This window comes from Lissotriton vulgaris, chromosome 4_1 (genome assembly GCF_964263255.1).
Source record: "Lissotriton vulgaris chromosome 4_1, aLisVul1.2, whole genome shotgun sequence".
NCBI lineage: Eukaryota > Metazoa > Chordata > Amphibia > Caudata > Salamandridae > Lissotriton > Lissotriton vulgaris.
The window spans coordinates 150,941,546-150,957,724 of NC_141691.1; the positions used below are offsets into that span (position 1 = coordinate 150,941,546).

Consider the following 16,179-nt stretch of genomic DNA (forward strand, 5'->3'; position numbering starts at 1 on the left):
CTGGATGCCCCTCGGGTTGATTACTCTATACATCTTGAATGATTTATTGCTGGCATAGTATCCTGTGATCTTCGTGTGCTGCGACTTGTCTGCCGCACTGTCCCGTTGTAGGGTTTATGGGGTGATTACGTTCCATAAGCATCTGCTGTTCAGTTCTCGTCGAGCTGGGGCAAACCCATAGCGCCTGATGGCTCTATTACGATTTATGCTGTGTCCACATTCATATGCGACGTTCAATCCATGACCGTTTAGCACTGTCATTAGTTTACCGTACAGTCGGACATGCACATACTCACGTTTCATTACGCCACGGTTCTGAAAGATGAGATGGCTTCGCCCAGACTCATATTTTGTCCTTTATCTCTTTCCGTTGCTCGGAGCACGCCAGAAAGGCGTTAACGCGAGTTAGGCAGGAAATGAAGGAATGCTGTTAGACCAGTGTCACGCGCTGCACTTTGGCTGCACGTGCGCAAACAGTCCTCGTGCCACCGAAGCCAATCAGCATGTCTTGGCCTGGGGGGGGGGGGGGTTTGCCCACTGCGGCCATTAGCGCCTTTCTTGTGGTGCGACCTCATTGAACTTCCCCAGAAGGCATGGGCCCCAGGCGAGCCTTTTTCCGAAGCTATACAAGCTAACACGTATCTTTTGTGCGCAATGGAATCACAACTGTATTGAAAACTTGTCTTGAAATCTAGCACGTTTCAGAATTTTTTGTGGGACAGATGTGGCTATTTTTAGCTTCCAGATCGCTCAGTGCTTTGAACGCCAGCTGTACAATGTTCCTCTGCTGGTCATTTTGTTTGAGCGCTTTACTGGGACAAAAACGGAGATTGATTCTAAGTGGGGGGCTCTTTTTCTGGGAGGTACCCATTACGATTTTGAATAATGAGGCAATTTAACACATTTTGCACATTTTTCCAGCAAAAACAAAATTCCACCTACCTATTTTTGTGACACTATTTGGTGTAGAAAGTTGTGGATTGTCAGTTTCTGAGTAAGCAATACAAAACTAATTGTGATTTGGCTGTACATAAACGTTTTAAGTTTACCCGTTACTGTTTCTGTTTTAGTAGTGCGCCGGGTTCAGTGTGGTTGTGAAACAGAAATCACGTACTGCTAATTATTAGGTAATCACTCTTCAGTTGTTCATAGACCTTAATGCAGTAAGAGGAATAGACCCCTCAGCTAGGTAGTAGAAGCCTGCTCTAACCAGGGAATTGTCCGCTCTTCGCGTGGTGTAAGTCAAAGACCCGATTATCTATTTCCCTAGTGTCAGTTCACAGACGACTGCTGGTGACGATAGCCCATTGACAGCTGATTAGTGTCTCCCCCTGTTATACATTGGCTCCACAAACCTTTGTTTGAAGGTATTGACAGTGAATTGACATATAATGTACTGCATTGATCAGACGTTCTGCTCTGCTGGCCTTTGTGTATAGCAACTTTTGCTGGCTCATACATGGACTAAAACTTGTATAACTTCATCATTGACCATTGTCGTTTCAGCCTTCCTCTTCTCCATGCTGGTGATGGGTTTTTAGTAATCATGTCCAGTGAAATTATTGTTAGGGACAGACTTTCATATTGTGATTGATATAAGCTGCATTTACTTTCTTCAGCTACTTTATCCATTGGTCTATCTATGGTGATGGCTGTTTTTTTTTGAAGTTGCGTAAATTACAACATGTTACCATACCTCTCTGTTTTATTCATCTTTTTAAAAAAAAAACATTGTACACATGGTATTAGGTCAACACATGCAGAGTTTTTTTTTTCTGAATCAGCCATGGGCTGCTTGTGTTACTGTTGGAAGAGCAGAAATCCACATTGTATTTCTCGACATTCCTCAGTACTCGCATACATTCATATTCATATTCCAGAAAACCCTCACATTCTTCATTTGTATTGTCCATAACCTTACCAGCTGAAGAAGAAGCAGGTGTATGTGGAGAAGGTGGAGAAGATGCAGCAAGCCCTGGTGCAGCTGCAGGCGGCATGTGAGAAACGGGAGCAGCTCGAGCACAAGCTCCGAACCCGGCTGGAGCGGGAGCTGGAGTCCCTACGGATGCAGCAGGTAGGACAACGGGCCGACGTGGTCTTGTTTTTGTGTAGTAAACTTCTCGCTTCCCTTAAGAATGGGCTGCATAGACTCGATGGGACTGGGTGTTTTCTGGCATTGTGGTGGTTTAATCTTTAGTAAAAGAAGGAAACCCTTTTGATGACTTTGGTAGATCACTTTTGTCATGGAAACATAACTTCATCATTATGTTTTAGAAGTGTGTTGCCAGCTCCCCACAGATCAGAGCAGAAAAATCCAAAGTGTATCATGAATAAAACATCACAGCCAGAAATCTGCGCAATTCAATTAATTCATACACAATTAGATTTTTATTGTAGACGATTACTATTTGTGTGTTCATTCTATTTGTGAAATTGTATTCTAAATAGCCATTCCCTGGGATTCACTGAGAAATTTTAGCACCAATCTTAACTTCTTTTCTATGTAGAATGAAGGTATAAAAAGCCAAGTCAGAGTTTATGGAATAAGGGTCTGATGTTCGTACTGACTTTTTTTTATGTCTTATCTTTGCACTTTGCAGTGTGACCCATTGACTAATAGATTGCTTCACAAAAGGTCCAGTCACAGTGGATCATAAAACAATCTGCCTAATGAATATTAATTAGGCAGATCTCTATTTGTGACCGCCCCCAAACATTCCTGCTTTTGTAGCCAATCACGTGTGCTGGGAGATCACAAATAGCGACCTGCAGCACGGATGGTGGCCTGCAAGTAACAGTAGATCACCGGTCCCGTGTTTGGATTCTCAAATAGGTAACATATTCTTTAAAGGAAACAGTGCTGCTTAAAATAAAAAATATTTCCTTTTAGGATCAACATTGGAGGGGGATGCAGGCAGTGATCCACGGGACCGCCGGCTTTGCCTGTCTAGGTCGACTGACAAGATTCAAAAAAGGGGAAGTTGTCCAACAGGAACAGCTTCCCCTTTGTGAATCTTTTGCCACCTCTAGTAAGGACTCTGTTTTGCTGTCGCAAACCCTGTAATTTTGCGCTTTGCTGGTTTGCATGACCAAAAAATTACTTTGTACATCAGACCCAAATCACTTGTGTAAGCAGTTGTCTAGTCATCTTGAGCATAGAAGACAACGTGGAGGAAGTTTGGCTGAACTTCCTACAGAACACACCATTTTAAAACTTTCTTTGAGGTATGCTTTTACTGAACGTGTGAGGTGTCAAAAGGTCTTTGGTTTTGGTTCAGTCAGTTCTATTTTTCTGACCTTTTGTTTCACATCTTCTGCTGTGATTCACACATGGCGCTAAATGAAGCTCAAGCACCATCTCATAGAGTCCTGTTCCGTCTGTTGGTTTAAGAGGAAGTGGTCCGCTAGATCTGCTTGCCCGACTTCAGTGCCTGCAGAAGCGTGCCATTCATATAAAGCAGCCGAAGCATCAGAAATGTTTTTTCTCTTGAGCGCTACTCCTTTACATCTCTAGCCAGCAGTTCCCACTATGTCTACAGTTTGGTCATAACACTGCAGAGTACACTTGAAGTTTTTGGTTGTAGAAAGCATTAAAAACAGTAAATAATAAAAATTAAATTGCTCTTGCGGGTGTGCGGTCACTGTGAAATGATTTTGAACAGGGGTGGGCATTGCATAGGCATTTGTCAAAGGATAGGGTCCGACCAATGCATTCAGTGTGATTTTGATCATTGTACACATCTTAAAAGGCTAATATTTAGAATTTTACACAAAGCATCAGCATAACAAATATAGTTCTATCAAAGGCTACCATTTCTGCTGCAGTCATGAAAGCCAACTATAATAGTTTGTTTTTTTTTGTGTGTTTTTTTAAGCTTTTTCGTGGTGCCTGTACCCTAGAGTCTTTTTTTCACATATATCTTACTTTAGCGGCCACTGCGTTATAGCGAAGTGGATTAAGTGACCACCACCTGCGGCACGCCTATTGAATTTGCCTCTGTACACCTGAGCATTGGAGACAATAGGAGATTCAGTACCGTTCCTTCGATATACTCCGGTTACATTTCCTGTGGAAATGTTGACTGATTGTGGCGAAAACCCCAGATTCGAAGTAAGGCTCGAGACAACCAGCCCTGTGACCCTTTGTTGTGTCTCTGGCTGCTGGGGCTTCTCATTGGGAGGAAATGATACACTACCTCTGCTTTCACCTGGGATTCTTTCACTGCTGAAACACTAACCTCTTTGTGCTTTGATACAGCGCCAGGGTTTGTCTCAGTCGGCCAGCGTCTCCGAATACAATGCAACGGCATTAATGGAACTCCTCCGGGAAAAAGAGGAAAAGATCTTGGCTATGGAGGCCGACATGACCAAGTGGGAGCAGAAGTACCTCGAAGAGAGCGTCATGAGACAGTTTGCACTGGATGCGGCTGCAACCGTGGCGACACAGAGGTGAATGAACCTTTGCACAGTGTGCATGGGGGAGGTGGGCTCAGGTGGTCGCTAACCAGGTGGGTTCCTCTGCTTAGTGGTAATCCCGTACTTGTTCTTTGGTTTAGTTCTTTTTCACATGGCTGTAATTAACCAGTGCTTTGTAATGAAATACTGTTTCGTCCCCCACTAAAGTTACCCCCTCCCCTATTTTAATTTTTAAAAAAACTTCACATGTATTTCAATTTTTTATTTAGTGCAGTATTTATAAAGTGCTAACTCATTATTTTTTTTATAACCTTGCTTCCCCACTGCTCATATAATATTCTGTTTTACAAAGTAAAAAAAAAATGAATTCTTTCACGGATGGCATCTCCCAAAAGGAGTGGTTTAAGCCCATGATCCCTGCCCACCTTAAACCTGATCCTGAAGGCCTAAAAAGGCATGTTGAGACCTTCCTCAAGAAACGGAGCCCTAACTGTTGTCTCATTGGCTGCGTTCAGTATTTAAGAAATGATTTTCAGAATTTTTTCCTTCACAGTAATTTTTTCATGTAATTTCCCTGGAAATGTATGCATACATGTATACTCTGTCAAAGGACTGAGTAAATACCTTTGCAAGGTGGGCAAGGGGAGGAAACGTCCTCATACTTAATTGGGTATAGAGGAAGACGCTTCTCCATGTGTGAAATAATTTCTGTTTAGGAACATAAAAACGATCTGTGCTGTAACACATTTAGACCGTTCCAGGGAAGACCTGGCTTGGCAGTTCGGACTGTGCTGTTCCCATAGGGAGCAGGGTCAAGACTGATTTGCATATGACTGAGTCTGAACAGGGGTGGCGAAGTGAGGTAAAGAACTATGATAGATTCAACCCAGATCTGTGACTGGGGGTGAGTGACTGAAAAGTTTCTGCCCTCTTTCCATCATCTCCTTGTGTTTAAGTTTTCAGGTTTTCCCTAATAAAAATGTAAGGAAATACATTTACATAGAATACGTTTTAGTGTAGATTGACATGCTCTTTATAAACCTCATCTAGATTTTGCTCTTCATTAGGTCAATGAGCCAAGCACTATCGAGTCTGGATGATATTTAATGAACCATGTACGAGATACTACTATTTAGTGTCTTCTCGTGTTAACTTGCAGCCTTGCAGTTTAAAGGTGGATGAATGAAATATATTGGGAGTGTTCATATAGCATGAAGGTCGGGTGTTGCATCACTTTCCCTTTGTTTTATTTTATTGTTGTCTTTTAACATAGAATACAATACAAAGTTTACCAAACACATTGTATGACTGATATCAGTTTCCCTTTGGTTGAATAAGTATGTGCACCCTCTCTTTTCACATCCTTTCCCTGTGACCTCTTAATTTGTTACCTGGTGGCCCTTGTATGCTCATCGGTAGTCCCTTCGCTGCTTCTCCATTTTCCCTGCCTCTTCCCTGCTTGTTTCCTTCCCCATTTTTTCTCAGTAGGATGTCTTCTTTTGTTGTACCGTTGCATCAGTGCTATTGCCCTATGCCGTTTTGTTGAAATGCATTTATTTTTCGATAAATAAAATAGACTTTTATTGTAGATTTTAATGTTTTAGTTCTTTTTGGATTTAGGCCGTTTTTAAGGTATGACTTAGTTCACCTTTCAGGGATCTCTTTATTCCAGGCTTAATTGTTTACTGCTTGAAATGAAAACCAAATACTAAAAATGAATCTTCCTAGCGCAACACTGAAGATCAGCACTGAATATTCCAAAAGGTTTTAGAGTCACTAACCTAAGTCTGTTCCGTTTGCGTTGCCCGACTATATATTTTTTTTAAGTGTTTGTCCTCTTCTCGCAGGTTTCATTGAGTTTACCGTTATTGAAAATTCATGCGATGTTACACTGAAGAACTAAATGGGCGAAAGGCCAGGAGCGTTCCTAAAAGGCGTTTGTCTTTGTGGGTGAACCTTTATGAAGAATAGCATGCCCAGCCTCATTTGTAACACTTTTAAAGCATTGAAGGCCACCTGAATGAACCGTTAGTTGAAAAGTGCTGCCAGTTCACCACTTTTGGACAGTTGGACAATTGAAATTCTCCCTGCATCCCAACATGTTCTACAGCCCTTGACTATTGGGCAGCACAGTGTGGCCACAGATTCACAGGCAGCCTGAGGGTGGTAACCGGGCACCATCCAAGGAATGTCTTGGTGGGGCTGAGGACAGTCGTGGCCAGCCAGGCCTCCACTCTGTTTATGTGGCCTCCTACTCTGAGATTTATCCCTGGGAACGAGATCGCATTTCGCAGAAATTCTTGTGTGTTAGACACTCTGTTTACCATGCAGGAACAGTGCTCTGCTGTGTAAAGGACATCACACAGCAGAACTGTGATGCCAGACTTTGGAGTTTTCTCAGTGAACCGGGTCAGGCCAAGCTCGTTGCATGCTTCCCTCCAGCAAATGCCAGATAAATGCCTCCTCGGTTCTTGTAGCACAGCCTAACACTGGCTCTTTATGGGCATCTTGCACAATATCCAGTGTGCTGCGCCAGACCTATGATGACTGAGCGGCTAGAATAGACCGTGCTCGAGAACAAGCCCACTTCTGCGTGAGCCATACAATGACCAGTGGGTCATTCAGTGGTAAACAAGCATTAGCAGTACCAATAGCTCTGGCATTAAAGGACATTGTATGGTAACGTGGACCATTACCAGTAAATAGCGTGGAAATAAATATTTATGTGGAAGCAAAGAACTGTGGAATAATATTGGTGTAGGTTAAAATGTCCTATGACAGTTGCATTGTCAAGCCAGAACAAAAAATCCATGTTGATTAATGTCTGACCTGCTCCAATCTGTGCTGCTGCCAGAGAAAAACAATATACGTTATGTAGATATCTAAGACAGTTTAATAGCATTCCAATGTCTTGTGTGCGCCCCTGAAAGCTTACGCAGCTGGATAAAATAACTAAATGACCACTGCTGTGGAGCACAAACACTTTTTTGTGGAAGCACAGAACTTTTTACCCAATCAGAACATTTACTCCTGGCCTCCAAAATGAGGGTGGTGCCAAAGCCACTCTCTAGTGATGCTCACATAATTGTCTGGTGACAACTGCGCTGTCAAGCCAGACCATAAAAAAGGGACAGTATTTTTCTGCAGACGAGTAGGAACAAACTGCCTGAAAGGTAATGCGACCATGCAGTGTTATTCTAGCAGGTTTTACGTGATACTTTACAATCTGAGTGCCGGGAGTACGAACTTGAAATCCGTGTAGAGTCCTAAGGTCCTTCACCTCCAGCTGTTGCCTATCGCGATTTGTCGACTTGGCTTCCATTTGCTACTTTGAGGAATCATGTTGCTTAGTTGTGGGACTGAATTAGTTCTGCAGGAAGCCTACGTTTTCACATCTCCCTTGTGCTGCCAGTGGTGCATCTTTGTGCATTGGTTATGGTTTTCATGTGCAGCCCTCTTGAGGAACTGACCTCCTCTTCTGCTGATGAGTCTTGAGCTACTTATGACACTGTGACGAAAAAAAATGATCTTTTCTTTGCTATTTGTTTTTTACTTTAGCATATTGTACTCTCTGATTAACCTTAGCTGCTCAAACCTAGTTTAAAGACATGCATTCTCTGCCCAAAGCAGTTCCCTGTTGCTGATTTGCAGCACTTAGCTATATTACAAAGGTTCATGGCACTAGATTGCCCCACGAGAGAAGGAAATGGAAGTCGAAGGGCTTGAGCACTGGCATATTGACTATTTCTTGAAACTGAGAATAAGTAATGAAAGAAACAGGAATTCCAGATCCTCTTATCCAAGATGTGGAAAATGTTATTTCCCTTTGTTGACAGATGAGGCTGTAGAACATACGGATGAGGTTGTTGCAGTTTTAGGAAGGTTGATCGAGGATCGGCTCAGCAGATGTGCTGGTTTTGTGGGCAATATAGTCTCCTGAGTTAATTATTTCAGTTTTAATGGATTGAGTTTACTTCATATAACCACCATCTCATGGATTTCATCCAGGAGATCTTTTGGAGGCACAATGGGCCTCGCAGAGCGCTTGCGACTAGGAGTGGGTTTGAGGACGCCAGTACTATCCCTCCCCTATCCTTGAATCGAAATAATTTACTAACATGTCACCACTCAAATTACTTTCATATTTCACTATACCAATTCAACACTAATCCTTTATGGGTTCTGGAGTAGCGTACTACTCGTCAATAAAGAGCTTCAACACCCCATCGGGGGTAACAAGCGCTATATAAATGTTAACCTTTTCCCTCTTCTATACTACCGCTATCCTTCTGATTACAAATAACTGACAAACCTACTCACCACTCAAATTTCTTTCATAATTCACTATGCTAATTCAACACTAATCCTTTATGGGTTCCAGAGTAGCGCGCTACTCTCCGAAAAAGCGTTTTGACGCCTCGCGAGGCGTAGTAAGCGCTATATAAATGAAATTACAATACAATACCCTGACTTGTACGGAGGTCTGCAGGGGCCCCAGCTATCAACATCAAGGATGTACACTCACTGTTAAGGCTTCCAAGTCTGGGTGCTAAAGCACTTGGTCTTTGATGTGAAGTTCCCCAGTTCTGGAAACTTTAGGAGGAATCAATCTTTAACCCAATATCCTAGTGAAGTCCATTTGCCATGTCTAAAGCCCTTATCTTCCGTCCTGGTTCGTCCTTGCTCCCCTCTCAACTTGAGGTGTGTGCACTGACCTCTTGACACCTGTGGAAATGTGGCACTGATGCCTGAGACCAGATTTGGATCGGCCACACAGCGAGATCCATACGTTGGTGACCAGCGTATGCTTCCAGTGTTAGGGCTGCGTTGGATGGTATCATTCCACTGGTGCTGCAGTGTGTGTACTGCGTCGTAAACTGGCTCAGGTTTGCCAAAAATGGATTTCATTTGTTTTCTTTTGCAGCATCCATATCACAATGCAATTGTTTCCCCTAGAGTTAAAACCCCTAGTTGAATTTGTCTGTTATTTAGCTATAGACTATAATTAAACATTACATTGCAAGGCATTTTACAGGGGTTTTACAGGCTTGGCTGTTGCCAGCCTAGTCAGAAAGTAATGGCCTTTTCCTTGCACGGAACAAGAAGTAAGTAAGCTGGTGACAACTTGTTTACATTATAAGCGCAAACAATTTTTCATGCCATTGTCGTGCAGTAACATTTTCTATTGACTGCAGTTTTGTGCAGATAAACAAGACACGAGCCTTATCTGCTATGGGAGGGGTATACCATTGTCTCTCAGTTCTGCGACCAATTCGTCTCTCTTTTGATTGTCGAAAACCATTTACTACTTTTTCTAGTATTCATATTTTACATATCTGATGCTTTTTTATAATTGGGTGGTAACATTTGGGCAACTACACTTATTCTGGGCTGAAGGGCTCATTATTTAGTAAGATAGAGAGAGGTTATCTGGTACAAATGTGACTTTATTTCTATCCTGCATATTAGCCTGTTCAGGAGCTGCCAAACACACTAGGGGCCTGATTAGATCTTGGCGGATGGGACACTCCATCACAAGTGTGACAGATATCCCGTCCGCCTTATTATATCCTATGGCATTAGCAATACGGCAGACGGGATCTCCGTCTCATTTGTTACGGAGTATCCAACCTGCAAAAATCTAAATCCAACCCGAGGTGTCTTTAGAGACAAAATCAAGATTATACATCCTGGCACCCTTTCACTGGTTTATTTGGACTGCCAGCCTGTGGCAACCCGTGTACCACATCAGGAACCAGATCGCTTTTAGCATATGGGGTTGTGTGCTAGTTATGCGTGAATCTCATAATCTGCTTTTTTAGTTCCCCATAAAAATTCCAGGTCTGAAAATGTTGAAGGATTAAAAAAAAAAAAAAAGTGGGACCTTCACATAATCAAGAGGCAAGGAAATGCTCTTGTAACCGTACATTTGCATTTTTAAATTATTCTAGATTGAAATGCTCCGGTTTATGACCCCTTCCAGTGATTGTGCTCAGCTTCTCCTTCATTTAAGATATAACAGACAGAATGCAAGGACTTTGCCTTCAGTTTATGTCTTTGCTTTTCTTACCAATGCTCTCTTTTGTTTCTAGGGACACAACCGTGATCAGCCATTCGCCCAACAACAGTTATGATACGTCGCTAGAGGCTCGCATTCAGAAGGAAGAGGAGGAGATCTTGTCGGCCAATAGGAAATGCGTGGACATGGAGGGCAGGTAAGAAGGAGAGGGTTAAACGGTTCTCCAGATTTAAAGGATGCCTGCCATTTTATACACTTCCTGTAGTTGCATGGTTAAGATCAAATAGACATGTGGCAAGCTTGATTCAGTGAAGTGTTTCCAAAAAATAGCAGTGTATTGCCTCATGGGTACTTCAAATATGCCATTACCAAACTATAAATGACTTCTAATTGTCATAATATCAATAACCATGAGATTGGCGTGGCTCTTCTAGTCCGTAAGGGATGATTTGAGCATGTGATACTGCAGATCGTGTGCTGTCCACTTGCCTGCATCTGGTGTTGGGTTTCTAATATTAAACTTTGTTTCTTCAAAGCCTTTCTTTCTGTTGGAAGCATGCAGCGAATTACTTGTGATCATGTCCACAAAACTCAGTGCGCCAGGACGCAGACAGCACTTTTGATTTGTTTCCCTGCTTTCGAGTTCAGAGCCGTTTCCAGCATGATGTGTCGAGAAACTGAAGACTGGAGTTGTAAGGAAAACAATAACTGAGTCCTGTAGCCACAGATGTTGCAACTTAAAGTTTTTATTGAGGATCCAGAGAGCAGAATTTGAGAATCACTTACATGGGTGGAAGTCGTAGTAACTACTCCCTTTGAACTAGGTCCAATTTGTAATACTTGGTTCTTTTGGTCGGCCTTTCATAGGGTCTGTATTTTGTTTATTGAGGTGCAGCAGTGAAGGTAAGTGTTCAATGAATAAGGCATTTCCGTGCTGGAAGAACGTTCTGCACTGGCAGGATACACAACTAGGCGCACTTCACATTAATGGAACAGTCCCTTCCGGGTGCCTATGGGGAAGAATTCGATGATGCCAGTTTCGGTAAAGTAAGGTAAGACTGATTTCTCAATCTAGATGTCAACATGGAGGAGCGGAGCCAATCTTCAAGCCGTTAAGAGGGCTCCAACTCAAGAGAGCACATATCTCCAGAGCCCCCACACAAATGCACACTGCCTAGGACAAGATTACATCTACAAGTAGGTAATACCTGCTTCCCACCAACTGACAAAATAACCATGGACATACCTCAAGAAGGTTGATCTTTCAAGGAAGGACTAAGCCAGAGTAAAAGATGAACCCCACAAAAGAAGATTGTCTTTGAAAATCTGACCACAAAAGCACCGAAAAGAGATTTCTGGGACCAAAGTAGTTGAACTCCGAAAGAGGCATGGGAAAATCCACCACGGTTGGTGCGCAGTGAAGTTTTGGGGCGGAGCTGTGTTTCGATCAGGATCCCAACAGAGAATAAAAAGAAATAAGAAAGGGCAGTCAAATGAACACTGAGGAAGACCAACCACCTGTAGATAAGAAACCGCCCTGGATGCACACTGATCCAGACAGTGGACACAGCCACCCAAGAGACATCATTTAACTCCTCTTTGATGCCAACTCTCTGTAATCGTGGCTTTTTCTAGACCAAAGAAAAGCAAATTACTGGTACTCCTTGACCTACTTTACTACCAGATCAGTCACCAAATAGTCATAAACACTCATTTGGTGTATCATTGCAAAGATCCAGAAGTCCATCTCTGCATCCAGGGAATGCGAAAAAGGATGATGATGCATGAAACAAGTACTGAATAGATGCTGCAGGTGAAGAACAATTAGAGCTTCACCCCAAACAGGTTTAGTCATCGGATGGGAGTACATCCTGTCAAATAATACTCTAAAGAGTTGTGGAGGAACGTGGAGGTGGAAGTGGTAGATTTCCTCCTTGCAACGTTATCGCACCTAAATAAAAAATAAATTTCTCTGTTAGACTGCATTGAGTACACAGGGAAACTTCAGTACATACTACCCCACCTAGGGGAAGCATACGTTGCAATCAGAACTGCAAGGCCATATGTACATAAGAGAACATTTGGTTCCTGAATCTATTGTAGTATACTCAGCACACAACATGGGTTTTTTGCATTGCTCAGTGAATTTGCTGTTCCCAGCTAAAGAAAGTAATATAAAGATTGATGCAGCAGAGAAGAGATTGGCAGTTGGGGCAACAATACAATAACATTGGGAATTCCCAACTCTGTCAAGACCCAATGACGGATGTCAGTGGGAAGAATATAAGAAATGAGAGAGCATTTTCCTGAGACTCAGTGAAATACTTTATAATTCCAGCGTATGCTGTGCACAAGACTCAGCACAAAGACCAATGAGCATGTGCTTGCCTTTGGATATCAGGTTTTGTTTTTATTTGGAAGTCTAAAAGCTTCTCTTAACTATTGCATTCATTTAGAAATGCCTCTGTTCTAAATGTTGATGGTTTAGAAGTGGTTGAATAGTTGATGAAAAAGATACCAAAACGACCCAACCAATGGGGGGCACAGTGGGAACTCAACACTATCTTTAGTATTGCGGAGGACAAGCTCACAGGCCTAGTTTGAGTCCAAAAGAGTCTTTTAAGTCCCATGAGACATACTAAACTGTTGAACAATAGCATTGCAAACACGTTCAATGGTAAGTATGGGATACTCTTTGCGTTACGGAGAACAATGTCTCTTCATCCACCTCTCCCCCAATCACACAACGCCTATCAGAAGCAGACGGACATTCATTCCACTTCCGTGTAGTCACATCAGATCAATGAGTGCTTTTAATGATCAAACACAGATGCTGCATTGGATTTCCACTGTGCCCCTACTCCATCTACCTAAGAAAGGTAGGGCACACAGATAATATACCATATGAATTGCAAGAGATCACTGTATTCTTACAGATGAGCAATTGAGAAAGTTCCTGACGACAAAAAGGAACAAAGGATATATTCTGTGTACTTTTGTATCCCCAAATACCTCTCACTTGTGACAACTGGTTGGCACACATGCTCTGCATGAAGGGGCAGCATACGTGCCAAGTAGTCTTCTCCTCTCAGCCACATGTGACCATCATCATAGATGCATCAGTGACTGGTTCTCACCCAGGGGATACTCATCAATAGTCCTAATCTATTATTAATCCCCGCCCATGTGCGGAATCCCGGAGTGTGTGTATATATAATTACCTACTGGCGGTCGCCAGTAGGTATATATAGTTAGGACCTAGTTACCATAGGAAATTCTGAACATTCTATTTGGAATAACTTAAGCGCCGATTGCGGGATCTGCCTGTAATTTTCCATAAATTTGCCTCACTGCGCTCCGCTTCTACCCTGAAAGTTTCAGGGGGATTCGTCAAGCGGGGGCCGAGAAAAAAGGGGGGTCCCAAAACGTGTTTTCCCCATGTTAATTTCCATAGGGACATTCTGACAAGGCTACAGCTCTAACAGCTGAACGGAATTACACCAGATTTAGCAAAATGGTAGGGACTGGTATGCAGCAGTGCCTTTTGTATGTTTGGTGTAAATCCCTCCAGTAGTTCTTGAGAAAATTGAATTTAAAATGTTTCAAATGGCATTTTCTATGGGACCTTTAGACACGGCTACAGCCCGAACGGCTGAACGGAATCACACCAAACTTGGCAAAATGGTAGGGACAGGTATGCAGTAGTGCCTTTTCTATATTTGGTGAAAATCCCTCCAGTAGTTGTTCAGAAAATTGATTTGAGCAAATTATATATCTATATGCGCTCAACATTGTATTGGGAATAAATTTGGCGCTAACTTGAGGAATCTGTGTGTAATTTTCCAGAATTTTGGCCAGCTCTGCTCCGCTCCTTCCCTGAAAGTTTCGGGGGGATTTGTCAAGCAGGAGCCAAAAGGGGGGTCCCAAAACGCGTTTTCCCCATGTTAATTTCCATAGGGACCTTTAGACACAGCTACAGCCCGAACGGCTGAATGGAATTACTCCAAACTTGGCAAAATGGTAGGGCCTGGTATGCAGATGTGCCTTTGCTATGTTTGGTGAAAATCCCTCCAGTAGTTCTTGAGAAAATTGAATTTGAAATTTTTCAAATGGCATTTTCTACGGGTTATTTAGACACAGCTACAGCCCGAACGGCTGAACGGAATTACACCAAACTTAGCAAAATGGTAGGGACAGGTACGCAGTAGTCCCTTTTCTATATTTGGTGAAAATCCCTCCAGGAGTTGTTGAGAAATTGATTTTGAGCAAATTATATATCTATATGCGCTCACCGTACGCGCACTGTACGCGTACGGTATGCGTACCGTACACGCACCCTTTAAGTGCGCGAGCAAGTTTCTGATTGGCTGGCAGTCGACTGTCAACATTCCGAACTGTCCAAACCAGGAAGTGTTGGCCACCATCTTGTTTTTCAGGAGAACTGAGGCACGAGAGCCCAAAACAAGAGTGGAAAACACGAAAAAGGCGCAGGGTAGAGACCCCCCCAACCCTCTAGCCCTTCTCGGACATACTCAACATCCAGAACCTCAAGAGACCCTGATAGAGGTGCTCCTGCAAAGTCTTCCACCCCTCCCAGAAGACAAGGTCGCCTTCAACACGCCGATCATGGTCAAGCGGCCGTCACAGCTCGCACCACGAACCTCCACAGAAGACGCAGAAGATCATCCACCTGGTCTTCTTCCACGAGGTCCTCTGTTCGGGACTATTCGCCCACTTTTTCATCGACTTCACCATCGTGGGTGTCTCCCATCGATGGCATCGGGGCTTTCCCTGACGTACTTGGTAGAGGTGCAAAGAAGCTGAATATCACCTTGCACACTCCTGTGATCCCTACATCAATTATTTTTGAGACGTTGCACCATCGTACAGCTTCCAGACCGCTGCTGCCTCTGGTGCCAAGTTTTTTAGAACCAGATTTGGCCAGGTTCCTCACCCCTGCCACAGTGGGGTCCATTCCGTTGAGTATCACAAAGAAGTACAAGGCTCCTGCCGAAGATCCGTTGTTTCTTAGGTCTGATCCCCAAGGGACTCAGTCATTGTGGCAGCCGCCATGAAAGCCCACTCAGCATCCTCGTCAGCTTCAGTTCCTCCAGAATGGACCGTAAGCAAATGGATTCCTATGGCAGGAAGATGTGCAATACTTCTGCATCATCTATGAAGATTGCAAGGGCCTCAGCCCTTCTCTGGCGATATGGCAGATCTTTTTGGGACTCCCGGGCTAGGTTTACCGACAAGCTCCCCAAAGAAGATCGGCAGGACTTCCCTGAGATCCTGCAGGAGGGTTGTGTAGTCATCAGCGCGGCGGCAGACGCCTCAGATCTCGCCCCCGCATGGCTACTCACATGGCATCTGTTTGCGGCGCTCAGCATGGTTGCGCCTCTCGGGTCTTAAGCAGGACGCACAGCAGAAGATCCTTAACCTTCCTTTTAATGGTTCCTCCTTATTCGGTGCTCATGCTGATGAGATGACAAAGATGAAGACCGAGCTGGATACGGTCAAAGCAGTTGGACTTGAGAAACGGAAGGAATTTCGCAAACGCTTCAGTCAGAACGACAAACGCCCCTTCCAACAGAGGGTTCAAAACCCTCAATGGTCCTCCCAGAACCAGCAGAGGACCCAATTCCAGCAGAAGCGCCCTGGCAGAGGAAGGGGGAACAATAAACAGCAGTCCTCCTCCAAACAGCCTCCCAAACAGTGAGGCATTGCTTCCTCTGCACCCGTTC

The 16,179-nt window shown here is 43.5% G+C and overlaps 1 protein-coding gene across 1 annotated transcript in view; it reads left to right on the forward strand.

Moving 5' to 3' along the window:
- AMOT (angiomotin) overlaps positions 1 to 16,179 on the forward strand; it is a 240,953-nt gene that overhangs the window by 176,995 nt on the left and 47,779 nt on the right. The window contains exons 8-10 of the mRNA XM_086918416.1: positions 1,925 to 2,074; positions 4,259 to 4,449; positions 10,509 to 10,631. Coding sequence (XP_086774542.1) covers positions 1,925 to 2,074; positions 4,259 to 4,449; positions 10,509 to 10,631 — 464 coding nt within the window. The remainder of the gene's footprint in view (positions 1 to 1,924; positions 2,075 to 4,258; positions 4,450 to 10,508; positions 10,632 to 16,179) is intronic.